Genomic DNA, 14,088 nt, shown 5'->3' on the forward strand with positions numbered 1-14,088 from the left:
TCGGAGCAGGGATTTTTCAAGATGGCTTACCTTGCGTATGCAAGGAATTTTTGGAAGAGTCTATTAGGGACTGTCCGCGGTCGGTCGACGGTGTCCGCGTAAAGGTCCGTTTCTCTGTTATACAGATGTAAGAAGTCCGACAACTGCTTAGCAGTTATTGCAGCCCGATCTTTGTCGCCCAATTTGCTGCTAGGTAACTGCAAAGACCATGGACATTTATTCTTCGCCGCTCTCGAGTATTTAAAATTCCTCACGAGCGGAATTAATCAACCCTACCGACTTACGGTAAATAAAAAGGGGGTTCGCAAGTTACTGGACGATTGTTGGAGGAACTTCGTAACGAGCTCGCAGCAGGCTGGATCGGCATTCGGCTGCGATATCTTCCGCAATATATATCCTAAATATAAGCCAAATGCTTTCCTCGCTTCCCCTGGACTGGAATAAGAAATATCAATTCACGTTCTTCGTAGGTTTACGTTCGCCCGAGGCAGTCGTTTCCATCGCGTGGCATTTCCGCTTCTTATGCAAAATCGAGCGCCGCTCGTATTGTAATGACAGGGAGCAAAAAACAAATGTTTACGCGATATTCCCTCGAAAGAATTCGTTTCTATTAATAATAATAGGATGTTTCTTGACCGGTTGCACCCGATGCACCAACCTGAGCTTGTTTCCTTCTTGCATCATTTGCATTACTTGAACCTTATACTTGTGCGTATCTACATCCATATTTTCCTTACTGTCGCCGCGGTCCAGACTCTGTTTATGACCTTTCACTAGAGCTCTTTCGTACCTTTCGTACCTACGGGGAAAAAGTCCTGGAATTTAATTCTTTCGTCGATTCCATCTTCGCAATTGGAAGAGCATGTATCTCGAATTTTTTTTACTACATTTTTTGCCGAATTTCCCTTACCTTGACAATCTGTCCAGGGTTACTTCGGGTATGATAAACCCCGTCGTACGATTGGCAGCTGGAAACAGCTGTTCGTGCAGCATGAGATTGTGATTGGAATTGATCTGCTGCGGTACTCTTCCAGGACCCAAAGGATCCGAAGCGACAGGAATCCCTGTTACAGGGTCTGTCGAAAAAACAACCGCATCGTTACGGGCGATAGTCCTAGTGAGTTCACCTTCTTAAACAAATGCACCTTGGTACCGACCTAAATACTGAGAGTATATCTCCCAGGACCTAGGACTGGGAAATATGCGAACGAATCCTCCTCTGCGCTCAAACTGAGCTTTCGCCGAGGAAACTATTCTTTGTTGCTCCGAATTGAGCGTCGACTTTGTCATGTTACTTTTGCTCGCTGGCTTTTTCTTCTGGCTCAAAGTCTCCGCCGAATGAACTCTCCTATACTGAATCGCAAAGACGCTTAATATTTTCATTTTAAATTATAATAGTTCACTCACTGGTCATACAATTCATCCTCGTCGTTGAAACTTACACTGATCATTTTTTTAGCTGGATTAACAACGGTCCTGTTTTGGTGGGTGCTCTGAGGCCGCAGAATTGGGTCGATCGCGGGAATCCCCACGAGAGTGAGCAAATCCGTCATCAATGCCGACTTCAATCTGACATCCAACGGTGAATCACAACCCAATGAGGGAGTAAGATTGACTTCCAGTAGCCAAGGCTTCAAGGTATCGTCGATGAGAATATCGAAACCGAATAATTCTGAAAAGCAAGACCTGGATACTCGTCTCCTTCTTAATAACACCTGCGACTCACGTTTTACAAGTAGTTACCGAAACACGTATCCGGATGCTTAACAAATTGCTTAACGCCGCTAACAATGCCACCTGCGGTGGCGAGAATAGATTTAATAATAATATCTTCTATGCGTTGCATGAGCTGCTCCGTATCCTGACCAATCGACCTCAAGTGCCTCAACAATGCCGACAAGGTCCACTTGTGTCCAACGTCCTCCGCATCGGGATCTTCGCTCCTGGATTAGTAAGCAGTTAATTTTAACGTACCGTTCCAATTAAATATAAGAGGTAATTAATTTTACCAATGGTAATGATCTCACTTGACGTAGTCAACGTGGAACTTGTTGATGCTGTAGTTGCAGAGGTGCATACAGGGGTTCCAGATGTACTGGTTCCCTCCCTCGTACTTTACGGTGGCAAATCGTACCAGACCTTCCTCGTACAAGTATATAAGAAGCGGATCGTAATTAGTAACTGCAACGTAAAGGCGCAAGTCGCATTTGTGGCCATCGACCAGCAGAGGATTGTTTATGTACTGGGCAACGATCACCGACTCGTCGGTCAGGATTTTTTCCGGCTGTAACAGAAGAGGGAGAATTATTTTCTTTTGCTCCGGAAAACCTTCGTACATCGAGCTTACTTCGCGATCGGACGTTTCGCGTCCTTTGCAGAGACCGATAATCGAGCCGCGAGGAAGCTGTCGAGAGCTTTCGTTAACGTTTCTTCCGTTTCTTTTTCTTTACCGTAAACGCGTACCCGTCCATGCACACCGGCCGCGAACTTAATCAAATCATACCTAAAAAATGTAATGCTCACATTGTTAACAATGTAAATACCGCGGCCGCGGGAGCTTGCTTTTGGTTTGACTATCCACGGTCCGCGATACCTGAAATGTGCAGTCAGCAATTCTCTCGACTCGCCGGGCAGGAGGAACGTTTGCGGAATAAAGTCCAAATTTCGCACGCCCTTACTTCTCTGCATGGCTTCGATATTTTTGTACAGGCGGTCCTTGCGAGTTATCTCGTACGACCTGAAAGAAAGGGCAAAGTAGAGCCAATATCTTGGGAGGAAAAAGAGCTATCCACTTTCAGAGTAAAAATAGGAAAATTAGTATCATATTTTGATATGATAGAATTTAAATACGCCCTCCGTGCGACTGAATTTACCTTGGAAAATGATTCACTTTCTGGTGGGCATTTAGACTGCGGAGAACGTCGGGTTTGGGATGGTTTCCCATCCAGAGGAGGTTGAAATCCGTTTCGTTCATTGGGACCTGCGACAACGAAAAGAGACCGTGGGTTTTTGTTGAGTACAATTTTGGCACGATGGGAAAATCGAGAGTGATAATTACGAGTTACACGCTTTAACGTTCTCGCTGCATTAGCACCGTGTCTTCGGAGACCTTGTCGATGCTTTTTAAAGGAAGCAGAATATTTACGGACAAAGACCACCAATGGAGCGCAATCGTTCGCACCTCGGGACTGCCATCTCATCATCGCGAGGGTCAGACACGGTGGATTTTTTGTTTTGGCTAACCGTTCGAAGAAAAAGGAGAAAAGAAATATATTCCGTAGCTGACAAGCTGCCACGCATCGTGCGGGACGTTACGATGCCAATTGTCACACCCCACGGCCATTGTTCATCTCGAGGTCCTTCTCCGCGAGTGCGCGAGTAATTGCATCCTTGCTCCTCAAGGATTAAAAAATGCAGGAAGCAAAGGAAAGCAGTCCAGCCGAAAGAATTCTTTAATTTCTCCAATTTTTCCGCGGCATTCGATCATTTTATCAACCGCGATCGTCAAGGCTTTCCTCGAAACTTCGACGACGTATTCTTAAGGTACTTCAAGGTGCATGCGTACAATGCGTACTTCCTGGCTCGCCCACGCATAAGGTCTCACGTCCGAAAGTCACTTCCGTCCATCGTGAACAATCGTTCCGATCGATTGGTAGCCAGTGATCAAGGATTCAGAAATTGATAGCCGTGAGAAATAAAAATCGTGCTAATTAAGGAGGAAGGGAAATGGCGCCGAAGAGAAGATATAGGTATTCGGTTCGACAATGGGTGCGGTGTATAAATGATTTGTATCCTCCTTGCTCGGGTATCTCAGCTCGAGGACTTTTATCGAGCGAAGCACGATCGCTTATGGTAATGACAGTCCTCGTTGGGATGCTAGGATATATCGATGCAGTTAATAAAATCGGTACGCAGGAGGAAAGGAAACGTCATCGACTTAGTAATCTCCGCGCATTTCAATTTATCCATCCAGCGTCTGGAATCGTAATCTCCTCTTACGGGCGAGATGTTTCCAGAATACTTTTTCATCTCGATCGCGAAGAATCGTGCGTGGTTCAACTTGAAATACTTAGGCACAGGGGGTGTTTACGTTGCATATTTTTATGCGACATGCTCCGTCGACGATGCACCGGATACTTCTGCTCAACCTTTATCCATCATAATCGGGTATACGACGATTATGCGACATTCATGCGAGGCTGGGACGTTTTTATTCGTGCGCAGACCGATCATTTTCTTTCTTTTGCAATCACGAGTCAATGTCGTTCACTGACAATGACAGGGCCTTCGCAACTTTGATGGAATTTCAAATCACTGGACACGGTTTTCGAATTACGTGGATCGGGTCGATGGAATAAAAAACCAAGTTTTTATCGTTAGCCCAAGGGTCGCTGGCGAAGAAATGTCGCATTTAAATATTTTTTTCTTTTAATTAGAATTTCAGGTCAATTTTTAATAAGTGCCCCAGATGCATTTGCGCAGCAGTCACTCGGGAATACTCACGACCTGCGGCAATGCACAAATGCAACGCTCACGTGCAACTCTTTTGCGCACTTAGCGCCCTGCAGGGTATGAATCATGAAAATTGTAAATTTTTAATACGGCAATAAATAGCCGCAAAAGGAGCCACTGGGATTTTTTCCCGACCTTGATGGCCCTCTCCATTAATTACGAAGACCCTCGTCGCGAAGCACTTAATTATGTTAATTAATGGTTGAAACGTTTCGGATTTACGATACTACCAGCAAAGGTGTGTCGTTGAACCTGGACGTAGACAATTATATAATGTACAACGCAATCCAATTTCAGCCCGAGAGCGTGAATATTTGAAATAAAACGATAGGAAATATTTCTGGTTAGACACAGCTTTTGCATCTTGTTAACCCGAAGATTCGAGATCGTAATCCAAGCAAGACGGACGGTCTCCACGTGCAAGATCTCGCGATCGTTAACAAAGTAGATCGTATCAATTGACACCAATGATAATCTATCCTATTAGGATTTTATCGACTCGTTTAGAAGCTCCTTAACAAATAATCTACGCGAAATCTAAAGGACCGACTCGAACGTCGTGTTATCGGTTTTTCTCAAGCTCCGTATATTTAAACAAAATCCGAAAGATTAGAATCTTATTTTTCATCTCTGGAGAATCTGTTTAATGCGAGGTTGCGTAAAGGTCGATAAATTACAATTATGAGCGTGGAGAAATCTAGAAATTTCGTAAAAGGGCGAAGAAAACTGCCATTCGAAAGTCCCTCGCGACTAGTTGGAGACTTTTATATAAACCTCCGGCCCAACGGATGGACCTTAATCTTTGCCTTACGAAGGATTTCCGATTTCTTGCCACACTGGTCAGAAAGAAAGGGACCAGCTGCTCCGAACAGCAGTTTCCCGCCTACGTGACCGTGAACACGAGGATATCGTTGACGTTTCATTTATCGAAGAGGTCGTTTCATTAATTCCGATAGAATCGATCGCTCGCCATTCACCTCGATAAATCGGCCCTGCACTTCCGATTAATTTCCCTCGCAAATCTATTTCATTTTATAGAACGCGGGGAAGTAGGAGGGCGGTTTGAGTTCCTGCGATCGTTTCTGTCGGCTCTAAGTACGATGGGCCCTTTAATTATTTCTCTCTTTAATTTCAGGAGTACCAAGGAATGGCTTCAATGATCATTCGAGACCTTAAGGAAGCGTCGCGTCTTTCACGGGCACGAGACCGCAACCGAGAAGAGGAAATCTAGGTTAAGGATGCGAATCTCGTTACCGCAAATCGCAGCAGCCCTTTGCAAGTGCATCGGCATTGCGGCAGTGCATCAAAGGATGCTGCATGGAAGGGAAATGTATTGTCACGTGGAAAGTGGAGTAGAAATACGAGCCGTAGGTTCGATATCATTTTCGTGCCATTTCATAAAATCTAGATTATAATTATAGGAAGAGGGGAGCTTATTAAAGGCGAAGCGAGAATAAAAGGAAGCGCTGAAAGCAAAAGAAAAATAGACGGTCTCGTTAAATCTATCTTCGTTCCGATGAATCAGGATAACGAGTATCGAAGAGCTCACCTGCCCAGTTATTGTAATTGCAATCACGGGTATCAAGGATATATCACGGGATAGTAAAATTAAAGAGCACGTACTGATCAATTATTGCTAGTTCTTCCAGCTACGATTACCGAGATAATCGAGATGGAATTAATCTTTTCCTTTAACACTCGCTGTCTAGCGGGAAGAAATTTCTTAAACATGAGTGACTAGCATTTAAAAATTAATTAGTTTTATTATTAATTTCCGAGAGGAATCCCGCCCCAATGACTCGGTATGCAAGTTTGCAACATTTGACGCGCATTCCAGTCTTGAATACGAGAAGAGAAAATCCAGGTCAAGAGCGTTAATTATATCTGCAAATTACAGTCGGCCCTTCGTGACGTTTATTTGTACGTCAATGGTGAATCACGGAGGTGGAGAAAAGAAAAATCCGGAACGCTGTAAATTACCCGCCTCAATCTCTGACGATAACCTGCCCTAATAACGACACGGATTGTCGTACTTAGACAAGGACTAGACTTCGTCCAGGAAACGTTATCCTCGGACGTCACTGTAGGGAAGAAAACTCAATTGCGATGCCGCGAGCAATAGTAATAAAATTAAAGGCATCTCGTTAAAGGAACTTGCATTTTAAAACCACTATTACTCTAAACTGAATCCTCGCCACGGCATCGGAGAAAAAGATTACGTTTCGATAAAAAAAAAGTCATTGGCGCTTTGACGTAATTCCCTCATATGGAGAAAACTTACGCGGGAAGATCGCTCTGAAACAGCGTTTAAGTGACTATAAGAGGAAAACGGAGAGCAACTGAAAATTCTTCGAAAAACCGAGGATCGTTCCGGCCGGAGCGCAACGCCTTAGAGCGAGGAATGCGCAATGAAATCGGCCGAGCGCACCTCGGGGAATAATAAATAAATAAATAGCGCGATGTCGCCGCAAAGAGAAGGACTGTCGGTTACGAGCAACGCGGAAACTATCCTTACGAGCGAGAATAGGTGCGCGTGGCCATGGTACACATAGCTGGCTGACCAGTTCGGGATCCGTTGGCTTTTTAGTCACGGACCTTAATGGCCGTCGGTGACCCTCGGGTCCCCCCTCCGAGGTTTACTCTTGGCCACGAATGGCCATCGCGGTCTTGCATAAAATTATTCGTCGTCGACGTAAGAGTCGGTGCGATACCGATCTCGCGTTCGAAAATGAATAATGGAAGAAATTGGGTCCGAGGAAAAAATAAAATACGTCTCCCGGGTCCATTTCGCCATTCCTCTAAAGTGGAGAAAGCGCGACCGGATGGAACTCCCGCCGACTTTCCGACGCACGGGAGCATCTCGGGAAAAAATGCTTCCTTTCAAAGTTCTCCGTCATCGTCTGAAGTGCAACTTTTGTTGGAGACGTTTTTTCGTCCAAGCAACGGTCGAGTCGGAAAGTGCCCGCGAGGGGGGAAAATCGCCCTTCGTCGGCACGGAAGTGCCGACAAAGGTCCTTGCGGGGATCGCGCAAGTGGTACAGCGGGTGACGTACATCGCGACCCGCGAACGAGCCTAATGCTCGTGAAATTGCGATAGTAAACCCGTCACCGGGGTCTCCCTCGCGGAGTTGCGTCCATTAAGACGGTAATTAACCGCGACGATTCGCGAGGTGTGAAGTCGCCTCGTCCTACCCGGCGCTTGTGCAACAGTGGAGATATCCGTAACAACGCAAAAGGCAAAATACGGATACGCAAATGAACGGCCTTTAAGAATCTAAATGGTTGAATAACTTTTCATGCCCCGGGTAACGACGTCGCCCTCGGGGATATCCGCGGATACAAAATACGAGCCTCTCAAATCCCGCGTCGATTAAGCGTTATCGATCTCGCGTTATTAAGGTGATACGAAAGATTCATTCTGATGTGTCTTTGATTCTAGTCAGGGATAAATATATATATATTTTTTTAATTAAATTTCACGAGCATCGCGTTCTTCCTTAGGTCTCCATAATCACGTGCTGAGGTTTCAAATGATTCGGTGCGCCCAGTTTGGAGAAAAGTTTTATAGATACTTTGACGTTTTAGATGTCACGCAGAATCACCCTTTCATATCACCTCAAAGTCACGAGATTTATCCTCGGGTGACGACTCGTCTAGGAATCCCCTCCGTTCGTATCTCGGACAGAATCGTTGACATTCGGTGACACCATCGGCCTGTAGCTCCGAGTGACGTCGGGCGTTCTTTGCGGCCAACGGGCGCGATCTAAAATTCTATTAGACCAATTAGAGGAAGCGCGGAGACTCGCGAAGCCGAGCGGAATAAGAGAGAATCGGCGCCCGACGTACGCGAGGTACATATTTCATTACCCATCAAGGATAACACGAGTGACTCTCGGAGAAGGCGACGGGGACGCGGAAGGGTTCGGGACTCTAAACCGCGATCTCCGCAGGGTTTGGGACGCAAACACGCCATTCCTCGAACCCATCCTTTTTCCTCTTCTCTCTCTCCGCGACTCCGTCCCCGATCCGTGAAATATCCCTCGTCATTGGAAAAAGAGAAGAAAAAAATCGAGTCACTTTCCGATGGACTCGTATTTGCAAACCTGCCTAGAAAACTAGGGAGGTATTGTACGTCGTAATATACGTAGAAAAGCACGTATATGTGCCCATAATTATGAAAGTGGTCTAAGTCATATATTTTTTGTTTCGAAATTACATTGAATTAATTTCGTTTGAAATAATATGGCGTGAAATAACTGATACTTATTTTTTTTTTAATTTTGACTTAGACCACTTTCATCATTATGGGCACATATACCATTACGTGACGTATCCAACCCTGGCGGGGAGTTTTGGGGGACGAAAATCACGGCCGGCACGTAGACTCGCGTCAACGTGGGAAGCTCGCCGCCGCCAGCGCCGTGGTGGGCACGAGCCGAGGTCGCGGGCCAAACGGCGCGAGAGACGTTTACGATTTCGATGCGGCGCGGCAGTCTAGCACGAGCAGTTGCTCAGGAGACACCCGTAGGGGACTTGCTTGTTTCAAGGTAGGCCGCCTCGGCGCGCGCAATCTAACCACGCCGCGCGCTAATCCACTCGACGATCATCGCACCCTTGCTTTCTAGTTTTCATTTCGTAACGTCCGAAGATCCGTGTCGAGGCAATGATACGACCGGTAAAGAACCGACGAAGAGACTTCTCGCCTTGAAAGATCCATGCACCATCGATCGCGCACTAAATGGGTATTGGAAACGGTTTTCGGACGACTCTTGCGCTTCGTTTTCGGGCCAAAATGGCGGAATGGGCTGAGGGGTTCGCGCCTAGGCGGGCTAAATTTGTAGTACCTCGACGAGGGGTTTATGTAACGAGTCGTGCTTGCACTTGCATCTGCAAGACAAAATTGGAAAATGTCGGTGGGTTTAGGGACGTACTCGCGACTCGTTTCAGAGGGGTTTCGACCGTAACGGTATAGGGATGACGAGCCATCCCCATTGTTGGAATCCTCGCTGGAAGTTCACTTCTTGGAAAGCCTCGGTGGTTGTAAAGAGCTTCTACGCTTCGCTATGGTCTTATTAAGGGGTTTAGTTTCGTTTGCATTCAAAATTCGCGCCTCTTGCGATATACCTCTCTTCGCGGTTGGAATGTTTTTAAAAAGCGTCGAAGCGAAAAAAGGCCGCGTTGTTGACTTAAAGTTTTTCCCTCGCAAACCCTTTAGTATGGTCAGGTTTTTGGGGGTAAACGCGTCGGAAGGCGAAAAAATGCGGCGCGACGAGTCGTTCGGTTTCATTACTTCCTGGTCACTTTTTTCACGCCGGGTTATTCGGATTCACATGGGTAAGGTCTAAAATCGAAAGTGCCGGTCGAGCGTTACAAGGTTAACGGTTCTCCTAGTGTTCCTCGGTTTTTTAATCGGCTGTAAACCCGCCGATTATCTGTGAGCAAACGCGCGCGTATTTAATTTCTGATTTATACGTTTTGAGGGACATTACGAAGCTACGAAGAGAAAAGAAACGATTTAAATTCAGCGCGACTGCAATTGGCAATATGGCTGTCTATTCCAAGGTCACCAATTTTCCCGCAGTCTCGATCCTCGCCGCCATCTTGGAGAACTTTTGGCGCGCTGGATTTAAACCACGTTACGTAAAGGACCGTTGAAACGTACGGTTATATCTTCCGAATAAACATTTCAAATCGTATCGATAAAAAATGTATTTATGTTTCATTTTTTCCGCATTTGTTTCCACGAGCTTTCCTCTTGCGAAGCTTTACATTACGCATCTTCGATATCAACAGCTATCGCAACCGAGTGGCGCAACTGGTTGTTTTCCCAATCCGTGATATAAATCTTTTGTTCGATTTTTCAAATCCGTCGGCGCGGTTGTCAACAAAATTGGATCGTCTGGGAAAAGTCTGTAGGATTTTTGAAATCTAGCATGAGCCTCCTAGAGTTCTTGCGGAGATAGTGAAAATCTATTGCCGCCGAGAGTCGTTTAAAAAAGGAAGGCTCCTCGGCTCGAAATCGCCTGTCAGCCCAGCGCGTAACTTGTCAAGTTATTAAGTGAAACTTTATGCAGATACCTTCCTGGGCTTTTGCGCCGTGAGTATTTAGACGGGAAAGTTGTTTGCACACGTGACTCAATTATCATAGAGGTGTAGATGCGTTTGAAGTACACAGTCCGTGTCCCGTACGCGAAGGGGTGTTAGGTTATGTTGGTTTTACGAGGCAGACACCGCATAGGAAATCCTAGGCTTTAACCTTTATTTAATTACTCCACGCCGTTTTGCCGGCCGGAGTGTTGTCGTTACGAGACGAGTTTCGCAACGGCGGTTAGGGGTTAGCAGGATGAATTCTGAATGGAAAATTATGGCGACGCTCTCGATTGGAAAGGTCCAACGTGAATACTTTATTAATTACCAGGTTGGGCAACTTAACCCATGGAATGTTTTACTTGTTTATAAGGTAGCTGGAAAGTGGGACGTACCACTTACGTTGCCTAGATTAACCGTCATTAAATAGAATGATTAATGGAGATGTTATCTCGATCGATAGAAATGCGGTTCACCTAGGGTTGCGAATCGTAATAAATCGGTGACCAAATTATTGGCTCCACGTAAAGGTGCACGATGTTTTTATTAAACGGTACTTAAAAATGAGTTGCTTTATGAATTACAGTGAATGAACAAGAGAAGATGCCTGGCCACCGTCAGCCTAACTCCTTGGAGGAGCTTAGTTTGGGACGTGTGTGCCAACAACTCGACGGGATGTGCCGACGCCTGCAACTGCTTTCTCAAGAATCATCGGCAGCTCAAGTCCTAGCATTTGCAAAACAACACATCAGGCCATATTATGTTAATTCTCTACCGGCTCGGTTACGCTGTCAAGTCATCGAAGAAACGTCAAAGATGCTTTATGGACCATCTACGGATGGATCTACTCTGATCTCAGGCCCGGCTCCGTTATATCTGCTAGCGCTACTTCTCGGCCACGACATAAAACAGTTAAGAGTGAACTTGTGTTGCTACTATGGATGTAGTCATCAGACGTCGCTTTTAAAACTTTTGGCTACGGAAGGCGTGGGTTTGGAATCTTTGGAGCTAGCTCGATCCGCTTTACTAAGATTGGACTGTAAACTGTTACGATCGGCACTGATGAGTACGAAAAATTTAGTAAGTCTAACGCTCCGTAACATAGCCAGTGACGCCGTTCTACAAGTGGTGGGAAGGGCTTGTCCGAAGCTGGTCGTTTTGGATGTAGCGTGTTCACGCCAAGTAACGGATGTGGGATTAAAACAACTCTTACTCCAGGTAGAACTCAGAGACAAAGCACCCCACGTGGTAATGCAAGAGCCTACGAGTTGGTCGAGACTGAAAAGGTTAATTTCAAAGATTAAAGTTTTGAATTCAAAGACTAAAAAGAAAGACAAGCAAATGGGAGTATTTCTCGAATATTACGAGAGCCGAAACTTCCTTTGCGACACGCTCAAAGTACTTAATATAGCAAATACAAGTGTAACTAGCATCGGAGTACTGCTAGCTTTATCGCATGTCCCCAAGCTAGAATCTCTGGCGGAATACAATCACATGGGAAGAGTCGTAGAAATTATGAACAGAGGAGTCGTCGACTTAAAGACTCCTTTCAGCTTGACTCAGGCAAGAAGCTGCAGAACCACTACGGCTCGACTACAACTCTTGGCTCAAGCATGTCCACGAATAGAGAAACTGCACATCTCGGAGCCGCTGCATCCACCGGAAGCTCTCAGATTATTTCCTTACGTCACTTCTCTAAGTGTGAACGCGATTCCACCTCAAAGGGAATGGTTCGATGGATTCTATGATTACCTTCGTACAAATGGCCAGAACTTGCAGGAGCTTAATTTGAAAGTGAAGCAAACCGAGAATCCCGTGCAAATGGACCTGAAGGAAATCTTTAGAAACTGTCCTAACCTCCGAACACTGACCAACGATGAAGCTAACATATTTTGGTCAGAGGGGCCTGACCCACCGCTGTTAAAACAACTGAAAAAAGTCCAGTTAGGGAAAATCGTCAATGCCACGACCATCATAAAAGTTCTCTCCCTTGCACCCGAGCTGACGGTTCTCCATGTGCATAGTTGCTTCGATCTGACGGACGTCCACTTGGAAAAATTGTTAGGATCAAAAAGTATTCATAAGGACAAGAGTGAAGTCGGTCTTGTACAAAATTTAACGTGCTTCTACATATACGTGGCCAGCAAAGTATCTGCACCCACCGTGTTGAATATGTTCAAAGGCTGCAAAAAGCTCAGAAGGATCGGTAATCTCGCCAACTGGGGCTTGGACTGTGACGGAGTGCGAACGTTAAGGACTACCCTGGCACAAGCCAACCTTGACGTGGACTTGTGTCCCGGGTCTCACTGGTTTTGGAGCAATTGTATCCAATGACGTATCCGCGATGCTGCGGCTCGATCACGATTGGCTTTTCGTAAATTTATCAGTATTAAAAAAAGCGTTTACTAGTAACGTCCGTTAAGTTACGTAAGTTGAATGTCTGTGACTCAATGATAAGGAGAATATAAAAATAGGATTACGTGTTTGTTACGCTTAGCCGTATATTGTAAAGCGAAACGTTTTTCACATACGAGGGTAATTTCGAGTGCTCGAGATAGAGGAGTAAGGATCGATTGCAGAGAGTACCGTAAACGGATCTCATTAACGGTACTTGGATACAATTTTTAACCGATCACCCTGCTGCCGAAATTATGATATCGTTACTTAATCCGTGGATTGGATAAACCGTGTCTTTTAATTTCCGTCGTTAAGTGTAATTTATCCTTAACTTTTTTTTGTGTTCAAATTAGGCTAAAAAAAAAGTGAAGCTCGGATCGCATAGAAATGCAGATGTATCATTAATGTCAAACACACAAGGCGAGCTATAAATGAAACCAGGAAATCGACTGTCGAGCAGAAACAATAAACCGACAATTACCCTTCTACATAAATCTGACTCCACGGTAAATGGATTCGATAAAAGATAGTCGAACGGAAAATCTATTAGCGTCTTGGAGATTCCTTTGACCGTTGCAGCGTGCTTAATGTTTATAAATAATCCGACCAGATGGATGGTGAACTTCCAGTTGCCGCATCCTATTACGCGAGTAAATTGTCATTCACTGTTACGAGACCTAACGCTTCCAAGACTGTTCATCACTTTGCTCAAACAGGGAAAAACCCATGTTTCTTTTTTTTCCTAATAAAAACCCGTCACGACGAACGGCGTATAAAAATGATGTGTACTACGACAAGTGTTTAAGCGTCAATTCAACCCGACCTAACCATCCCGCAAGGAGTAATTAATTCTTTTACGCCCGCAACGATGCATAATTCCGAATCCAGGAATTAATTTTGCCGTCGTTATTACCTCGCTAAATCAGGCCGATTATTTTCTTATCTTTCACACGAATAGATTCGCATAAAAAATGTCGCATTATTGCGGAGTCGCGTCATTGGTCAACATTTGACAGTCGTATACGAAACTGTCAATATCGCGGGCGAATGATGTCGATCGGATGACCCCGATAATCGGGTCCTAGGTTTACT

The 14,088-nt window shown here is 45.2% G+C and overlaps 2 protein-coding genes across 6 annotated transcripts in view; one reads left to right on the top strand and one right to left on the bottom strand.

Moving 5' to 3' along the window:
* LOC105695316 (tubulin polyglutamylase TTLL5) overlaps window positions 1–14,088 on the bottom strand; it is a 28,319-nt gene that overhangs the window by 3,656 nt on the left and 10,575 nt on the right. For all 4 annotated transcript variants that reach the window (XM_012416785.1, XM_012416786.1, XM_012416789.1 and 1 more), the window contains exons 5-14: window positions 2,874–2,980; window positions 2,524–2,737; window positions 2,028–2,284; window positions 1,744–1,943; window positions 1,443–1,672; window positions 1,158–1,353; window positions 911–1,076; window positions 659–799; window positions 285–435; window positions 31–197 (exon numbers count right to left, since the gene is read on the bottom strand). In XM_012416785.1, coding sequence (XP_012272208.1) covers window positions 31–197; window positions 285–435; window positions 659–799; window positions 911–1,076; window positions 1,158–1,353; window positions 1,443–1,672; window positions 1,744–1,943; window positions 2,028–2,284; window positions 2,524–2,737; window positions 2,874–2,980 — 1,829 coding nt within the window. The remainder of the gene's footprint in view (window positions 1–30; window positions 198–284; window positions 436–658; window positions 800–910; window positions 1,077–1,157; window positions 1,354–1,442; window positions 1,673–1,743; window positions 1,944–2,027; window positions 2,285–2,523; window positions 2,738–2,873; window positions 2,981–14,088) is intronic.
* Window positions 8,954–13,778, top strand: LOC105695317. 2 transcript variants are annotated; one of them, XM_012416790.2, is made up of 2 exons: window positions 8,954–9,059; window positions 11,186–13,778. In XM_012416790.2, the coding sequence occupies exon 2, from the start codon at window positions 11,203–11,205 to the stop codon at window positions 12,931–12,933; it is 1,731 nt and encodes a 576-aa protein (XP_012272213.1). In that variant the 5' UTR covers window positions 8,954–9,059; window positions 11,186–11,202; the 3' UTR covers window positions 12,934–13,778. The 2 variants fall into 2 exon arrangements, with proteins under 2 accessions (XP_012272213.1, XP_012272214.1); XM_012416791.1 differs by lacking the exon at window positions 8,954–9,059 and adding an exon at window positions 10,405–10,609.

This window comes from Orussus abietinus, unplaced genomic scaffold (genome assembly GCF_000612105.2).
Source record: "Orussus abietinus isolate OABI.00-Male unplaced genomic scaffold, Oabi_2.0 scaffold47, whole genome shotgun sequence".
Taxonomy (NCBI): Eukaryota; Metazoa; Arthropoda; class Insecta; order Hymenoptera; family Orussidae; genus Orussus; species Orussus abietinus.

What these genes read in the sequence shown, in the direction of transcription:
- LOC105695317 (XM_012416790.2), top strand. Translation starts at nt 11,203, where the DNA reads ATGCCTGGCCACCGTCAGCCTAACTCCTTGGAGGAGCTTAGTTTGGGA.